At 44.5% G+C, this 16,969-nt stretch overlaps 3 protein-coding genes across 3 annotated transcripts; all 3 read right to left on the reverse strand.

Annotated features, from left to right (window-relative positions):
• Positions 1-211: 211 nt before the first annotated feature.
• On the reverse strand, positions 212-757 carry LOC116409511. The gene has a single exon (XM_031898171.1). It carries the CDS (start codon positions 755-757, stop codon positions 212-214), a length of 546 nt encoding a protein of 181 aa, XP_031754031.1.
• A 1,478-nt stretch (positions 758-2,235) lies between these two features.
• On the reverse strand, positions 2,236-2,791 carry LOC116409512. Its single transcript, XM_031898172.1, has one exon. It carries the CDS (start codon positions 2,776-2,778, stop codon positions 2,236-2,238), a length of 543 nt encoding a protein of 180 aa, XP_031754032.1. The 5' UTR covers positions 2,779-2,791.
• A 2,773-nt stretch (positions 2,792-5,564) lies between these two features.
• On the reverse strand, positions 5,565-6,733 carry LOC116409513. The gene has a single exon (XM_031898173.1). It carries the CDS (start codon positions 6,676-6,678, stop codon positions 6,136-6,138), a length of 543 nt encoding a protein of 180 aa, XP_031754033.1. The 5' UTR covers positions 6,679-6,733; the 3' UTR covers positions 5,565-6,135.
• Positions 6,734-16,969: the final 10,236 nt, after the last annotated feature.

Raw genomic sequence — 16,969 nt, forward strand, 5'->3', positions numbered from 1 at the left:
AATGGTGATGCTTTTCCTTTGCATTTTGGTTTCCCATCAGCAAAAAACTACTGTACATAGTGCTTTTATTTAATAAAAAAAGAAAATTATTATTATTATTATTATTATTGAACATTAACAAAAACTTTAAACTTATAAAATTTCACACACTGGCAAAAAGATGTTTTTTCTTTTCACTTGTGCAATAGCCAACAAGATTGGAGGCGCAGATTCAGTTCATGAGATGCTGTTTGACCATCAGGGATGTGAGACGGGCAACTTGCCGGTAATAATGAGTGGTAGCCGCCCAAATGCTATGCCGGGCACAGGCAGTGTTACCCGGATTTGGTGCCGTCTGTCTTTGTTGTCTGAGTTGTTCAAGTATTGGTTCCGTGACCTCCTTATATTCCTCTGTGTCTGTCAGGCACGGAGCCACCCATTGTCTTAGCTGATGCAGAAGATGAAGCAGCTCGGAACAATCCTTCTGTGTGTGTCCCAGTTGGTGACACTTTTTGCTGTACAATCTGATAGTTTTCCTGGCAACTTTATCCACTATGGCGGCTGCAGCTCCCAGAGACATGTTGTGGGTAAAGTCAATAGGAGGCAGGGTTAGAAAGCAATCATCCGGAATCTCTTCCGTTGGCTCCATACAATCAAGGACAGTTAGGATTTTATGAACCAGAAACTCTCCCTTATTGTCAAGCCATGGGCATTCTGGGGAACTGCCGCGAGATGGTAGCACAACAGGGAGGAGTTTGGGTGACGGAGTTTGGCTCATTGTGCCCGGGGGTGATATCCAGGCAGAGAGAAGACGCGCTGCTCACAGGTACTTTCAGCTCCATGGTTAGTAAGGCTTATTTTTTTACGTGAGCTGAGGTAGTAGAAACGAGACCTTATCAATCTGGTCGCAAGGGATTTGTACGGGGCAGGTATTGAACCCTGGTCCTCATGGGGAAAGGCAAAAGTTTCACCGCTGTGCTAACAAGCAGTTGCTGCTCCCTCAGGCCAGTCAGTTGTCTTTCTGCTCAATTATGCAGAGACGTCACACCCGTGTCAGCCTGTGTCCCAAAGCCAAGGCATTCGCTTCTGTCTCGTACATATCCTTCAGCCATATTCCTCTTTGTATCGGCATGCAAAAGGGTTTTTTTAGTGGAAATGGGACCTTATCAATCTGGTCGCAAGGGATTTGTACGGGGCAGGTCCTGAACCCCGGTCCTCATGGGGAAAGGCAAAAATTTCACTGCTCTGCTAATGAAGCGGTTGCCGCACCCTCAGGCCAATCAGTTGCCTTTCTGCTCAAGTATGCAGAGACGTCACACCCGTGTTAGCCTGTGTCCCAAAGCCAAGGCATTTGCTTCTGCCTCGTACATATCCTTCAGCCATCACTTGCTTTCTGCCTGAGCTTAGCTCTCTGTGCCCAAACGCCTGCCGCCCCAGCAATGCCAGCAATGCCCAGTGTCTGTCCGAGGGGAACGCAAAAGTAAGTCAGCCCATAAACAGAGGCCCATAAGGTGAGTTTAAATTGTTATTCTCTCTTTTTTTTCTGTACGTACTGGTTTCATGTATCAAAGACAAAGGACAGGAGAGACAATAAAAGCATCTTTTACAACCATCTTTATTGAATACAAAAAAGAAAAAGAAAAACATGGGCACAAGTTGTCACTTTCTACTTCTACACACAGGTGACGGTTCACACCAACAGTAGAGGATAGGTCTGCTGAGCCCCTAGAAGATCACACAGCTCCTGTGGCTGTCCGTGTGTCTGGCAGTTTTCTGCGCAGAAGCCGATGGTCTCCCAAAGACTCTTTTTGCCGCCATGGGTACAGCTTCCATCTGTGATATGTTGCAGGAAGTGTCAGTGGGAGGAAGCATAGGAGCGCTTTCTTGGGTTCCAGATGATGAAAGGTAGTCAACATTTGGTTGAGCAGAAAGTCTCCCTTCTGGGCAGATTTTGAGCTTTGTGGAGAGGCGGTGATGGGCCCAGGAAGCAGCAGCAACACGATGGGGTGGAGTATGGGTGACTGAGTTTGGCTCCCCACCATCAGCAGAACAGACCCAGCTTGGCTATGGAAATTAGGATCAAAAGCGAGAAGGCTGGCAGCAACGCAGGGCGCAAGCATTAAAAGATGCACAGGAGAGACTTGCCAGGGTGCTCGCCATCCAACCGGCACAAGCAAGCCAGCGCTCTTGCCCGGGAATTATGGTGACGTTTTTCTTTTCCCTTGTGCAATAGCCAACAAGATTGGAGGCGCAGATTCAGTTCATGAGATGCTGTTTGACCATCAGGGATGTGAGACGAGCAACTTGCTGGTAATAATGAGTGGTAGCCGCCCAAATGTTATGCCGGGCACAGGCAGCGTTACCCGGATTTCGTGCCATCTGTCTGAATTGTTTAGTTACTTGCTCTGTGACCTCCTTATATTCCCCTGTGTCTGTCAGGCACGGAGCCACCCATTGGCTTAGCTGATGCAGAAGGTGAAGCAGCTCAGAACAATCCTTCTGTGTGTGTCCCAGTTGGTGACACTTTTTACTGTACAATCTGATAGTTTCCCTGGCAACTTTATCCACTATGGCGGCCGCAGCCCCCAGAGACATGTTGTGGGTAAAGTCAATAGGAGGCAGGGGTAGAAAGCAATCATCCGGAATCTCTTCCGTGGGCTCCATATGATCAAGGACAGTTAGTATTTTTTGAACCTGAAACTCTCCCTTATTGTCAAGCCATGGGCATTCTGGAGAACACAGAACCAACACAGGCAGCAGCAGTAGCACAACAGGGAGGATTATGGGTGACTGACTCATTGTGCCCGGGGGTGATATCCAGGCAGAGAGAAGACACACTGCTCACAGGTACTTTCAGCTCCATGGTTAGTAAGGCTTATTTTTGCTTGTGAGCTGAGGTAGTGGAAATGGGACCTTATCAACCTGGTAATAAGGGATTTGTACAGGGCAGGTATTGAACCCCGGTCCTCATGGGGAAAGGCAAAAGTCTCACCGCTGCGCTAATGAAGCGCTTGCAGCACACTCAACCCATTCAGTTGTCTTTCTACTCAACTATGCAGAGACGTCAAACCCGTGTCAGCCTGTGTCCCAAAGCCAAGGCATTTGCTTCTGCCTCGTACATATCCTTCAGCCATATTCCTCTTTGTATCGGCATGAAAGAAGTTTTTTTCGTGGAAATGGGACCTTATCTAGTCGCAAGGGATTTGTACGGGACAGTAGTGATGAGCTAATTTTTTAACCAGGCATTCGCAGCCAATTTCCACATTCCGCCATTGGCGAATTGTTTTGCGAAACTTCTGTAAAAATTTGCCGCAAGCAAATGAGTCAAATGGAATTTTTTTTTGCCGCGCATCAAATTGGTCGCGTAAAAAAAGCATTTTGCGAATTTTATTGCCGTTTCACGAATTTTATGGTGAAACGCGACAGGTTCGCTCATCACTCCAGGACAAGTCTTGAACCCCGGTCCTCATGGGCAAAGGCAAAAGCTTCACCACTGTGCTAATAAAGCAGTCGCCACACCCACAGGCCAGTCAGTTGTCTTTCTACTCAACTATGCAGAGACGTCACACCCGTATCAGCCTGTGTCCCAAAGCCAAGGCATTTGCTTCTGCCTCGTACATACCCTTCAGCCATATTCCTCTTTGTATCGGCATGCAAAAGGGTTTTTCTTGTGAAAATGGGACCTTATCAACAGAAAAAAAGATAAGATGATGATCTGAGAGAGGAAAAGGCTCACTGTTAGACTGTAAGCTCTACGGGGCAGGGAACTCCATCCTACTGTGTCTCATACCACATGGCACTTACTCCCTGTGTATTTATACTTATTTATTGTATTTATTATAACACTTGCCCTCCCTGTGTGTTTTTGTGTATTCTGTAAGATTGTACAGCGCTGCGTACCCTTGTGGCGCTTTATAAATAAAGTTATACATACATACATACATACATACATGGCGGCTGGCCCTGCTTTCTGCCTCAGCTTAGCTCTCTGTGCCCAAACGCCTGCCGCCCCAGCAATGCCAGCAATGCCCAGTGTCTGTCCGAGGGGAACACGAAAGTAAGTCGGCCCATAATTCTGTAGAATACAATAGTGTTTTATCTGTTATCTGCTATGTGCCTGTGCCTTTTCTCCTTTGAATGGCTGCCTCCATGGCTACATAGCAGCTTATTTATATAAATTATAGTAGACTTTCTGAAGTAAACACACAACTTTTACCAGCGCAGGGCAGCAGCACATTATATTTTAGTTACTTTTATACACTTTCATTTTTTGGTGTTACTGTTCCTTTAAACCAGCGCTGTCCAACTTCTGCGGTGCTGAGGGCCGGAATTTCTCGCGCATACATGGTGGAGGGCCGCTAATGGAAGCCACTCCCCCTTTTAAACCACACCCACTTCAAACCACACCAATTTTATCAGTACATAATTACACACCTTAGGGAGCATTTACTGGCTATTTCCAACTGCTAACAAACTCCCAGAACAAACCCCTGCCAGGTTCCCCTCCCACAGGCAGCATAGGGTGGCACTCTGCCTGCCCTACGCTCCCTGTGTGTGCCATACTCTGACTGCCCCATGATGCCTGTGTCTGCCATATGCTGCCTGTGTGTGCCATACTCTGCCCTACCCTGCCTGTGTGTTCAATACCCTCCCTGTCCTATGCTGCCTGTTTGTGCCATACCCTCCCTGCCCCATGCTGCCTATGTGCCATACTCTGCCTACCCTATGCTGCCTACACACAGGCCTGAGGTGTGAACAGTTGAACAATATGGGTGATTACAGCCTGAGCCTGAGGTGTGAACACTGCAGAGGGGTAAACAATGCAGAGATTAAAAGGTGTGAACAGTACAGGGGATTACATATTTAAACAATACAGGGGGATTACAGCCTGAATCTGAGGTGAGAACCATGCAGGGGGGGCAGTTAATCTCAGTACTGATACCATTTAAAGCTTATACAAGGGTAAGCCATCAAAGCAGCCAGACAGGTGGGGGGCCACACAGAGGGGGGGTTGCAGGCCGCATGCGGCCCGCGGGCCGCCAGTTGGACAGCACTGCTTTAAACTATGAGGTGAGACTGTCGAGGTTGGGGTTGTTTTCTCTGGAAAAGAGGCGCTTGCGAGGGGACATGATTACTCTGTACAAGTACATTAGAGGGGATTATAGGCAGTTGGGGGATGTTCTTTTTTCCCATAAAAACAATCAACGCACCAGAGGCCCCCCCTTTACATTAGAGGAAAGGAGCTTCCATTTGAAGCAGCGTAGGGGGTTCCTCACGGTGAGGGCAGTGAGGGGGTTGGGGAATGCCCTTCCTAGAGATGGGGTAATGGCAGACTCTGTTAATGCCTTTAAGAGGGGCCTGGATGGGCTCTTGAACAATCAGAATATCCAAGGCTATTGTGATACTAATATCTACAGTTAGTACTAGTGGTTGTATATATAGTTTATGTATGTGAGTGTATAGATTGGTAGGTGTGGGTTAGGTGTGCTGGGTTTACTTGGATGGGTTGAACTTGATGGACACTGGTCTTTTTTCAACCCTATGTAACTATGTAACTATGTAACAGGAGAGACAATAAAAGCATCTTTTACAACCATCTTTATTGAATACAAATAAGAAAAGGAAAAACTTGGGCACAAGTTGTCACTTTCTACTTCTACACACAGGTGACAGTCTGGCAGTCTCCCGAAGACTGTTTTTGCCGCCATGGGTACAGCTTCCATCTGTTATATGTTGCAGGAAGTGTCAGTGGGAGGAAGCATAGGAGCGCTTTCTTGGGTTCCAGATGATGAAAGGTAGTCAACATTTGGTTGAGCAGAAAGTCTCCCTTCTGGGCAGATTTTGCCCTTTGTAGAGAGGCGGTGATGGGCCCAGGCAGCAGCAGCAACACGATGGGGTGGAGTATGGGTGACTGAGTTTGGCTCCCCACCATCAGCAGAACAGACCCAGCTTGGCTATGGAAATTAGGATCCAATGCAAGAAGGCTGGCAGCAACGCAGGGCGCAAGCATTAAAAGATGCACAGGAGAGACTTGCCAGGGTGCTCGCCATCCAACCGGCACATGGAGGGACAAGCAAGCCAGCGCTCTTGCCCGGGAATTATGGTGACGTTTTTCTTTTCACTTGTGCAATAGCCAACAAGATTGGAGGCGCAGATTCAGTTCATGAGACGCTGTTTGATCATCAGGGATGTGAGACGAGCAACTTGCTGGTAATAATGAGTGGTAGCCGCCCAAATGTTATGCCGGGCACAGGCAGTGTTACCCGGATTTTGTGCCGTCTGTCTGAATTGTTTAGTTACTTGCTCTGTGACCTCCTTATATTCCCCTGTGTCTGTCAAGCACGGAGCCACCCATTGGCTTAGCTGATGCAGAAGGTGAAGCAGCTCGGAACAATCCTTCTGTGTGTGTCCCAGTTGGTGACACTTTTTACTGTACAATCTGATAGTTTCCCTGGAAACTTTATCCACTATGGCGGCCGCAGCTCCCAGAGACATGTTGTGGGTAAAGTCAATAGGAGGCAGGGGTAGAAAGCAATCATTCGGAATCTCTTCCGTGGGCTCCATATGATCAAGGACAGTTAGTATTTTTTGAACCTGAAACTCTCCCTTATTGTCAAGCCATGGGCATTCTGGAGAACACAGAACCAACACAGGCAGCAGCAGTAGCACAACAGGGAGGATTATGGGTGACTGACTCATTGTGCCCGGGGGTGATATCCAGGCAGAGAGAAGACACACTGCTCACAGGTACTTTCAGCTCCATGGTTAGTAAGGCTTATTTTTGCTTGTGAGCTGAGGTAGTGGAAATGGGACCTTATCAACCTGGTTGCAAGGGATTTGTACAGGGCAGGTATTGAACCCCGGTCCTCATGGGGAAAGGCAAAAGTCTCACCACTGCGCTAATGAAGCGCTTGCAGCACACTCAACCCATTCAGTTGTCTTTCTACTCAACTATGCAGAGACGTCACACCCGTGTCAGCCTGTGTCCCAAAGCCAAGGCATTTGCTTCTGCCTCGTACATACCCTTCAGCCATATTCCTCTTTGTATCGGCATGCAAAAGGTTTTTTTTGTGAAAATGGGACCTTATCAACAGAAAAAAAGATAACATGATGATCTGAGAGAGGAAAAGGCTCACTGTTAGACTGTAAGCTCTACGGGGCAGGGAACTCCATCCTACTGTGTCTCATACCACATGGCACTTACTCCCTGTGTATTTATACTTATTTATTGTATTTATTATAACACTTGCCCTCCCTGTGTGTTTTTGTGTATTCTGTAAGATTGTACAGCACTGCGTACCCTTGTGGCACTTTATAAATAAAGTTATACATACATACATACATACATACATACATGGCGGCTGGCCCTGCTTTCTGCCTCAGCTTAGCTCTCTGTGCCCAAACGCCTGCCGCCCCAGCAATGCCAGCAATGCCCAGTGTCTGTCCGAGGGGAACACGAAAGTAAGTCGGCCCATAAACAGAGGCCCATGAGGTGGGTTTAAATTTGTTATTCTCTCTTTTTTTCTGTATGTACTGGTTTCATGTATCAAAGAGAGTAACTAAAACGCTCAATTTTAGACGTGCAGACTTTGCCAGTATAAGGGCATCTCTGCAATGTGTCAACTGGGAAAGGCTTTTCATGGGGTTAGACACAGAAGGAAAATGGAACATCTTTAAAACATTGCTTTGCAGGTATACACAGCAGTATATCCCCCTAGTAAGCAAGGAGAGGCATCGCAAAGCAAAACCTTTATGGCTGAATAAAAGAGTTAGTGTCGAGGTTGGTAAGAAAAAACGTGCTTTTAGGGCATTCAAGTTAGCTGGGGCAGCGGGGGCTTTCATCAGGTACAAGGAAGCAAATAAAGCAGCAAAAAAGCTATCAGGCAAGCTAAAATAGAGATGGAAAGGGATATTGCAGCTAGGAGTAAAAAGAATCCAAAATTATTTTTTAATTATGTGAATAGTAAAAAAATGAAGCAAGAAGGGGTGGGAACTTTATTATCACGGGGGGGTACGTTGGTTGATGAGAACGGGGAAAAAGCTGAAATTTTGAACTCTTATTTTTCATCTGTCTATACATCTGAGGAGCCAGATAATGAAGGCTTCCCTTGTAATATGCCCAGTTCTAGTAATTTAGCTACTGGCGCATGGGTCACTCGGGAGGAAATTCAAAAGAGACTTGAACATGTAAAGGTAAACAAAGGTCCAGGGCCGGATGGGATTCATCCCAGGGTATTAAATGAGCTGAGCGCTGTGATTGCCAAACCTCTTCACTTAATTTTTCAGGATTCGTTGAGGTTTGGCATGGTGCCGAGAGATTGGCGGATTGCTAATGTGGTGCCGTTATTTAAAAAGGGATCCCGTTCTCAGCCTGAAAACTATAGGCCTGTTAGTCTGACATCAGTAGTAGGAAAGCTTCTGGAAGGGGTAATAAGGGATAGGATAGTTGATTACATTGCAGTTCACAATACTATTAGTTTGTGCCAGCATGGTTTTATGCGTAACAGATCTTGCCAGACTAATTTAGTTGCCTTTTATGAGGAGGTGAGCAGGAACCTCGATGCTGGAATGGCAGTTGATGTCATCTACTTGGACTTTGCTAAAGCGTTTGATACAGTACCTCACAGAAGGTTAATGATCAAATTAAGGAATATTGGCCTAGAACATAATATTTGTAATTGGATAGAGAACTGGCTGAAGGATAGATTACACAGAGTGGGGGAAATGGAACATTTTCTAATTGGGCCAGTGTGGTTAGTGGAGTACCGCAGGGGTCAGTCCTTGGTCCTTTGCTTTTTAACTTGTTTATTAATGACCTGGAGGAGGGCATAGACAGTACTGTTTCTATTTTTGCTGATGACACAAAATTGTGCAAAACTATAAGTTCCATGCAGGATGTGCCGCTTTGCAGAGCGATTTGACAAAATTAGATAACTGGGCAGCAAACTGGGAAATGAGGTTCAATGTTGATAAGTGCAAAGTTATGCACTTTGGTAGAAATAATATAAACGCAAACTATCTACTGAATGGTAGTGTGTTGGGGGGATCCTTAATGGAGAAGGATCTAGGGGTTTTGTAGATAACAAGTTGTCCAATTCCAGGCAGTGTCATTCTGTGGCTACTAAAGCAAATAAAGTGCTGTCTTGTATAAAAAAGGGCATTGACTCAAGGGATGAAACATAATTTTGCCCCTTTATAGGTCCCTGGTAAGGCCTCACCTTGAGTATGCAGTGCAGTTTTGGGCTCCAGTCCTTAAGAAGGATATTAATGAGCTGGAGAGAGTGCAGAGACGTGCAACTAAACTGGTAAAGGGGATGGAAGGGTTAAACTATGAGGTGAGACTGTCAGGGTTGGGGTTGTTTTCTCTGGAAAAGAGGCGCTTGCGGGGGGACATGATTACTCTGTACAAGTACATTAGAGGGGATTATAGGCAGTTGGGGGATGTTCTTTTTTCCCATAAAAACAATCAGCGCACCAGAGGTCACCCCTTTAGATTAGAGGAACGGAGCTTCCATTTGAAGCAGCGTAGGTGGTTTTTCACGGTGAGGGCAGTGAGGGGGTTGGGGAATGCCCTTCCTAGTGATTGGGTAATGGCAGATTCTGTTAATGCCTATAAGAGGGGCCTGGATGAGTTCTTGATCAATCAGAATATCCAAGGCTATTGTGATACTAATATCTACAGTTAGTACTAGTGGTTGTATATATAGTGTATGTATGTGAGTGTATAGATTGGTAGGTGTGGGTTAGGTCTGCTGGGTTTACTTGGATGGGTTGAACTTGATGAGAGCGAAGAAAAGAAAAAAGAACACATTTAACCTGGCACACCTATAAGTAACCATAAAAACAAATCTTTATTATATTCCGAGTAAAAGGTTTAAAATAAGGGAAGACAAGAAGGAGATTTAAAATCAATACCCTATACCTAAGAAAAGGTCGCACTGACCGATCTGTAGGTCAAGATCTCTCTTTTGAGCTATTTCAGGGTTTGTTGCTATTTTGATTAAGTCTAACAGGTAAGTAGCAAGTGTGTTACAAAACATCAATTCCCTGATTAAATGGAGGGGACTTGTACTTTGTTGCAACAAATGTATCGGGTTCGTACCACTCAGATTAACTTGACAGAAGTAAGTATCCTAATCTATTTCCCAAATTTTTATTATTGTGCTTCTTGTATTTCAGTTTTTGTATGTAATAAAAAATAATACCACAGTTTGTGTGAGATTAAATGCTCACCAATTATTGTTGTCCAGGTTGTGTGTAAGTATGTATCTTGATCACAGCATACTATAACTGATAGTGTGACATATTATCCCCACACACCAATAAGTTTGTAGGATGTGTCATATTAGTGACATTGCTTTAGTTCAATATATCAGGTAAGTATCAAGTGCACTGGAAATCAAAGGAGTCCTGACTTCACCTTAAATAGTGGCCAGAATGCCACCATTAATTCACCATATCAGGTAAGTGGTAAATATACTAGAGATCGAGCTACTCGGACTCCACCATAAGTAGTAGCTGAACGCGAATAGTTTACGTAAGATTCTAACTATGGCGACATGACCTGTTTCCAGATACTTATACCTATTACACTGCAAGATAATATAAAGCCGTTGGGCAATACTTGTTCCACATAAGGTAAGTTGCTGATAAGCCGTTAGTGCCACCTATTCACCACTATTCATGGGGCACGCTGGTATTGTAAAGTGTACTAACATCAAACCCTCATAGTACCCAGAGTTTGGCAGATCCCACTAAGTGGCAGATTACATCAAACTCTGCCTTGCTCATTACCCTGACTTGATCATACAGGAACAAAAGAGCAGTACGGTACTTCGAATTCGCAGCCCCAGTTATCCCCTTGAAAGTATCGTCTTGATGTCAAGGAGGGCAATTTGGCGATCTAGATGTTCGGCAATCATTCAGCAACTAAACGGGCTAAGCCCACTATGAAACACTTCGTCAAGCCCGCAAGACGCCGGCCACGCGATCAACACCCAAAACTGTCACTTTTCATTATTTGACTACCGTTACTTTAAAACTTGCGTATGGTATATTTATCGCTGTTCGGCTTCCCCCACTGCCCTGGTCGTACAGGGGGTGAATATTTGAGTACAGTACTACCGGTGCTTAGGCTACGGGCTCACACGGAGCTCGGACAGCTCCCAGCCCTTCCAAATAGCGCGGAGCTCTGGTAGCTCCCAGCCGTTCAAAGCTGCACGGAGCTCAGGCAGCTCCCAATCGTTCAGGTTTACACAGAGCTCAGACAGCCCCAACTGTCCGAAATCACCCGGAGCTCAGGCAGCTCCTAGCCGTTTAAAATTACACGGAGCTCAGACAGCTCCCAGCCGTTCAAAAATACGTGGAGCTCCGGCAGCTCCCAGCCGTTAAAAATAACACGGAGCTCAGACAGTCCCGATCCGTCCGAAATCACCCGGAGCTCAGGCAGCTCCCAGCCATTATCTAATACACCCTTAATTGGCGCTTCCGTGCCTGCACCTCAATATTCGTACCTCGACATCAGGATCGCATTAAAGCAACTAACACTGTGTTCTACATTAACACAGACACGAACAGCTAATCTGTATTGTTAGTTAAGGAAATAGTATTCCTGTGCCTACTACTTAAACAGTTTACCTCGGCACAGGAATTGTTAGCAGAAAGATACCCAATCAGTCCCGTATCACATCACACAAAGAATACAAAGAACCGTCCCCACTATTAAGGTCAGTAAGATCCTTGTGCCTACTACTCAATATTTGTTACCTCGGCACTAGGATCATAGGTATAGGGTATAAACGCCGACGCGCGTTTCGCTTAAGAGCTTTATCAAGGCAAATCTTGCTCCTTTCTCTGATGGGTTCTTTTTAAACCCTAACTAGCCAATCAAGAAAAGTTCTCTCCTTATGCCGTCCCATACGGCAGGGTTAGGACAAAAAACCAGAAATGGAAGCATCTTGGGAATTCTTACCACATAAGCCAATCTGGATCAGAATATTTATTGTGCGGTATAGAGGAAATATATATAAATCGTCGTGCATATATTAATGACCAATAAGGTGAAAAACCGTGAGGTGTCAAAGTGATATACACTAATTCTCAATGTGAGAATGAGTGTAAGGCAAATACAATATAAAAATAATAATAATAATAAATAAAAAGTGGTAAGTATTCTCTTGAAAAGGGAGAATTGTAGAAGGAGTAAATGATGTGATGTCTGTGAGATAAGTGAATGAGACTCCTAAAAAAAGGGGGAGTTATGCAGTAGTGAATACTACTAAGTGTATTGAGAGTGAAAAAAGTTGTATCAGAATCTAATGAAAAAATACAGTGAAAAGCAAAAAGTGAGTGAGGGCGAAAAAGTGGACATTCTTGTGAATGAGTGAATCAATGATCCAAGTTACCAAACCTATAGTAACCGGTGAAGTGCCTAATGTGTATTATTGCCGTAAAAAAGTGCAGAAATCAATATTTTCATTTATACCGGTTGGAGAGAGGGAATTGAGGAGGAATATCCACCTACTTTCTCTCCTAAGCAGATGTTCCACAATATTCCCTCCTCTAATTCCCAACAATACATGTTCAATTGCCCAAAATTTCAAATGTCTCGAGCAACAGTTGTGATATTTTAAAAAGTGATTCGCAACTGTACTTAGAATTTTGTTATTTTTCTGATCTTGTTCCGCATTGTTGATAGTGCTAATATGTTTCTGTATCCGTTTGTTCAAAGGCTGGGTAGTCATCCCGATGTATTTTTTATTACAAGGGCATTCCAAACAATATATTACATTTGTAGTTTTACAATTTATGTAATCATTCACGTAATATATATTGCCAAAACGATCTCTGAAATTTTTTTGATTTTTTACTAAGCTGCATGACACACAGTTACCACATTTATAAGTTCCCTTTGCTATCTGTTGTCTTTTTTTGGTGACAAAATGACTCTTGGTTAGATGATCTGTAAATTACGGCATCGTTTATAGCAAAAAGACACTTTTTCTGGTAAAGTATGGTGTAAATCTGGGTCCTGGCGGACTATAGGCCAAAATTTATGTATAATTTTCTGAATCTCTGAGGAATGAGGGCCAAAGGTGGTAATAAACCTGAGTTGTTGATCTTTCGTAGGTCCTCTAGGATTTGTCCTCAATAGATGTTCCCGATTGGTTTTAGAGGCCCTATGGTATGCCTGTTTTAAGGTTCTATTTGGATAGCCTCTTGCTTTGAGTCTTTCCTGAAGTTGCTTGGCTTGGACCTTAAATTGGTCAAAGGTCGTACAATTCCGTCTTATCCTTAGAAATTCCCCTGTAGGTACTGATTGTTTAAACTGTATTTTGATGAAAACTGTTGAATTGTAAGATAGTATTAGTAGCTGTTTCTTTACGGTAAAGATCCGTAATGATATTAAATTGTCTATAGATACAATGAGATCTAAAAATGGTACTGATTGCTGTGACATAGTTTTAGTTAATTTGATATTAAGTTTGTTATTATTCAGAATGTCGCAAAAGTCATCTAATAAATTTGTGGGGCCTTCCCATAAGAACAGGATATCGTCAATATAGCGAATCCACAGAGGAATTGTAGTTCGCATATAGACTTAAGTCGTCACAAAAGACATGATCCTGTTCCCATTTGCCAAGAAAAATATTGGCATAGGTGGGAGCACATGCAGTTCCCATCGCCGTCCCTTGTACTTGTAAGTAATAAGTATTATTGAACACAAAAAAATTGTGATGTAAAACAAAGCTCAATAGTTTTAATAGAAAGTATGAGAAATCTTGATCCATTAGATGATCTGTTTGCAGGAAGTACTGTACCGCCTCCATAGCATCTTTATGCTTGATGGAGGTGTACAGTGCCTCTACATCTAACGTCACCAGCCATGTGTCTTTGGTTACATGGATCCCTTCCAACTTAGCTAATACTTCAGTTGTGTCTCTGACATATGATGGCAGGGACAAAACATATTTTCGTAAAGTGAGGTCAATGAATTTGCTTGCATTTTCTGTTAGGTTCCCGTTCCCTGATACTATGGGTCGTCCCGGGGGTTTGGTATTATTTTTATGAATTTTTGGTAAGAGATAGAAAGTGGCTGAACTTGGGTTGAACTTGATGGACACTGGTCTTTTTTCAACCCTATGTAACTATGTAACTATGTAACAGGAGAGACAATAAAAGCATCTTTTACAACCATTTTTATTGAATACAAATAAGAAAAGGAAAAACTTGGGCACAAGTTGTCACTTTCTACTTCTACACACAGGTGACAGTCTGGCAGTCTCCCGAAGACTGTTTTTGCCGCCATGGGTACAGCTTCCATCTGTTATATGTTGCAGGAAGTGTCAGTGGGAGGAAGCATAGGAGCGCTTTCTTGGGTTCCAGATGATGAAAGGTAGTCAACATTTGGTTGAGCAGAAAGTCTCCCTTCTGGGCAGATTTTGCCCTTTGTAGAGAGGCAGTGATGGGCCCAGGCAGCAGCAGCAACACGATGGGGTGGAGTATGGGTGACTGAGTTTGGTTCGCCACCATCAGCAGAACAGACCCAGCTTGGCTATGGAAATTAGGATCCAATGCAAGAAGGCTGGCAGCAACGCAGGGCGCAAGCATTTAAAGAAGCACAGGAGAGACTTGCCAGGGTGTTTGCCATCCAACCGGCACATGGAGGGACAAGCAAGCCAGCGCTCTTGCCCAGGAATTATGGTGATGTTTTTCTTTTCCCTTGTGCAATAGCCAACAAGATTGGAGGTGCAGATTCAGTTCATGAGACGCTGTTTGATCATCAGGGAAGTGAGACGAGCAACTTGCTGGTAATAATGAGTGGTAGCCGCCCAAATGTTATGCCGGGCACAGGCAGCGTTACCCGGATTTCGTGCCATCTGTCTGAATTGTTTAGTTACTTGCTCTGTGACCTCCTTATATTTCCCTTTGTCTGTCAGGCACGGAGCCACCCATTGGCTTAGCTGATGCAGAAGGTGAAGCAGCTCAGAACAATCCTTCTGTGTGTGTCCCAGTTGGTGACACTTTTTACTGTACAATCTGATAGTTTCCCTGGCGACTTTATCCACTATGGCGGCCGCAGCTCCCAGAGACATGTTGTGGGTAAAGTCAATAGGAGGCAGGGGTAGAAAGCAATCATCCGGAATCTCTTCCGTGGGCTCCATATGATCAAGGACAGTTAGTATTTTTTGAACCTGAAACTCTCCCTTATTGTCAAGCCATGGGCATTCTGGAGAACACAGAACCAACACAGGCAGCAGCAGTAGCACAACAGGGAGGATTATGGGTGACTGACTCATTGTGCCCGGGGGTGATATCCAGGCAGAGAGAAGACGCACTGCTCACAGGTACTTTCAGCTCCATGGTTAGTAAGGCTTATTTTTGCTTGTGAGCTGAGGTAGTGGAAATGGGACCTTATCAACCTGGTAACAAGGGATTTGTACAGGGCAGGTATTGAACCCCGGTCCTCATGGGGAAAGGCAAAAGTCTCGCCGCTGCGCTAATGAAGCGCTTGCAGCACACTCAACCCATTCAGTTGTCTTTCTGCTCAATTATGCAGAGACGTAACACCCGTGTCAGCCTGTGTCCCAAAGCCAAGGCATTTGCTTCTGCCTCGTACATACCCTTCAGCCATATTCCTCTTTGTATCGGCAAGAGGTTTTTTTCGTGGAAATGGGACCTTATCTAGTCGCAAGGGATTTGTACGGGACAGTAGTGATGAGCTAATTTTTTAACCAGGCATTCGCAGCCAATTTCCGCATTCCGCCATTGGCGAATTGTTTTGCGAAACTTCTGTAAAAATTTGCCGCAAGCAAATGAGTCAAATGGAATTTTTTTTTGCCGCGCATCAAATTGGTCGCGTAAAAAAAGCATTTTGCGAATTTTATTGCCGTTTCACGAATTTTATGGCGAAACGCGACAGGTTCGCTCATCACTCCAGGACAAGTCTTGAACCCCGGTCCTCATGGGCAAAGGCAAAAGCTTCACCACTGTGCTAATAAAGCAGTCGCCACACCCACAGGCCAGTCAGTTGCCTTTCTACTCAACTATGCAGAGACGTCACACCCGTATCAGCCTGTGTCCCAAAGCCAAGGCATTTGCTTCTGCCTCGTACATACCCTTCAGCCATATTCCTCTTTGTATCGGCATGCAAAAGGTTTTTTTTGTGAAAATGGGACCTTATCAACAGAAAAAAAGATAACATGATGATCTGAAAGAGGAAAAGGCTCACTGTTAGACTGTAAGCTCTACGGGGCAGGGAACTCCATCCTACTGTGTCTCATACCACATGGCACTTACTCCCTGTGTATTTATACTTATTTATTGTATTTATTATAACACTTGCCCTCCCTGTGTGTTTTTGTGTATTCTGTAAGATTGTACAGCGCTGCGTACCCTTGTGGCACTTTATAAATAAAGTTATACATACATACTGTACATACATGGCGGCTGGCCCTGCTTTCTGCCTCAGCTTAGCTCTCTGTGCCCAAACGCCTGCCGCCCCAGCAATGCCAGCAATGCCCAGTGTCTGTCCGAGGGGAACACGAAAGTAAGTCGGCCCATAAACAGAGGCCCATGAGGTGGGTTTAAATTTGTTATTCTCTCTTTTTTTCTGTATGTACTGGTTTCATGTATCAAAGGGAGTAACTAAAACGCTCAATTTTAGACGTGCAGACTTTGCCAGTATAAGGGCATCTCTGCAATGTGTCAACTGGGAAAGGCTTTTCATGGGGTTAGACACAGAAGGAAAATGGAACATCTTTAAAACATTGCTTTGCAGGTATACACAACAGTATATCCCCCTTGTAAGCAAGGAGAGGCATCGCAAAGCAAAACCTTTATGGCTGAATAAAAGAGTTAGTGTCGAGGTTGGTAAGAAAAAACGTGCTTTTAGGGCATTCAAGTTAGCTGGGACAGCAGGGACTTTCATCAGGTACAAGGAAGCAAATAAAGCAGCAAAAAAGCTATCAGGCAAGCTAAAATAGAGATG

This window comes from Xenopus tropicalis, chromosome 3 (assembly GCF_000004195.4).
Source record: "Xenopus tropicalis strain Nigerian chromosome 3, UCB_Xtro_10.0, whole genome shotgun sequence".
Lineage (NCBI taxonomy): Eukaryota > Metazoa > Chordata > Amphibia > Anura > Pipidae > Xenopus > Xenopus tropicalis.

Bases quoted from the DNA above. Each gene is read 5' to 3' on its own strand.
- LOC116409512 (XM_031898172.1), bottom strand. From the start codon at position 2,778: ATGAGTCAGTCACCCATAATCCTCCCTGTTGTGCTACTGCTGCTGCCT.
- LOC116409513 (XM_031898173.1), bottom strand. From the start codon at position 6,678: ATGAGTCAGTCACCCATAATCCTCCCTGTTGTGCTACTGCTGCTGCCT.
- LOC116409511 (XM_031898171.1), bottom strand. From the start codon at position 757: ATGAGCCAAACTCCGTCACCCAAACTCCTCCCTGTTGTGCTACCATCT.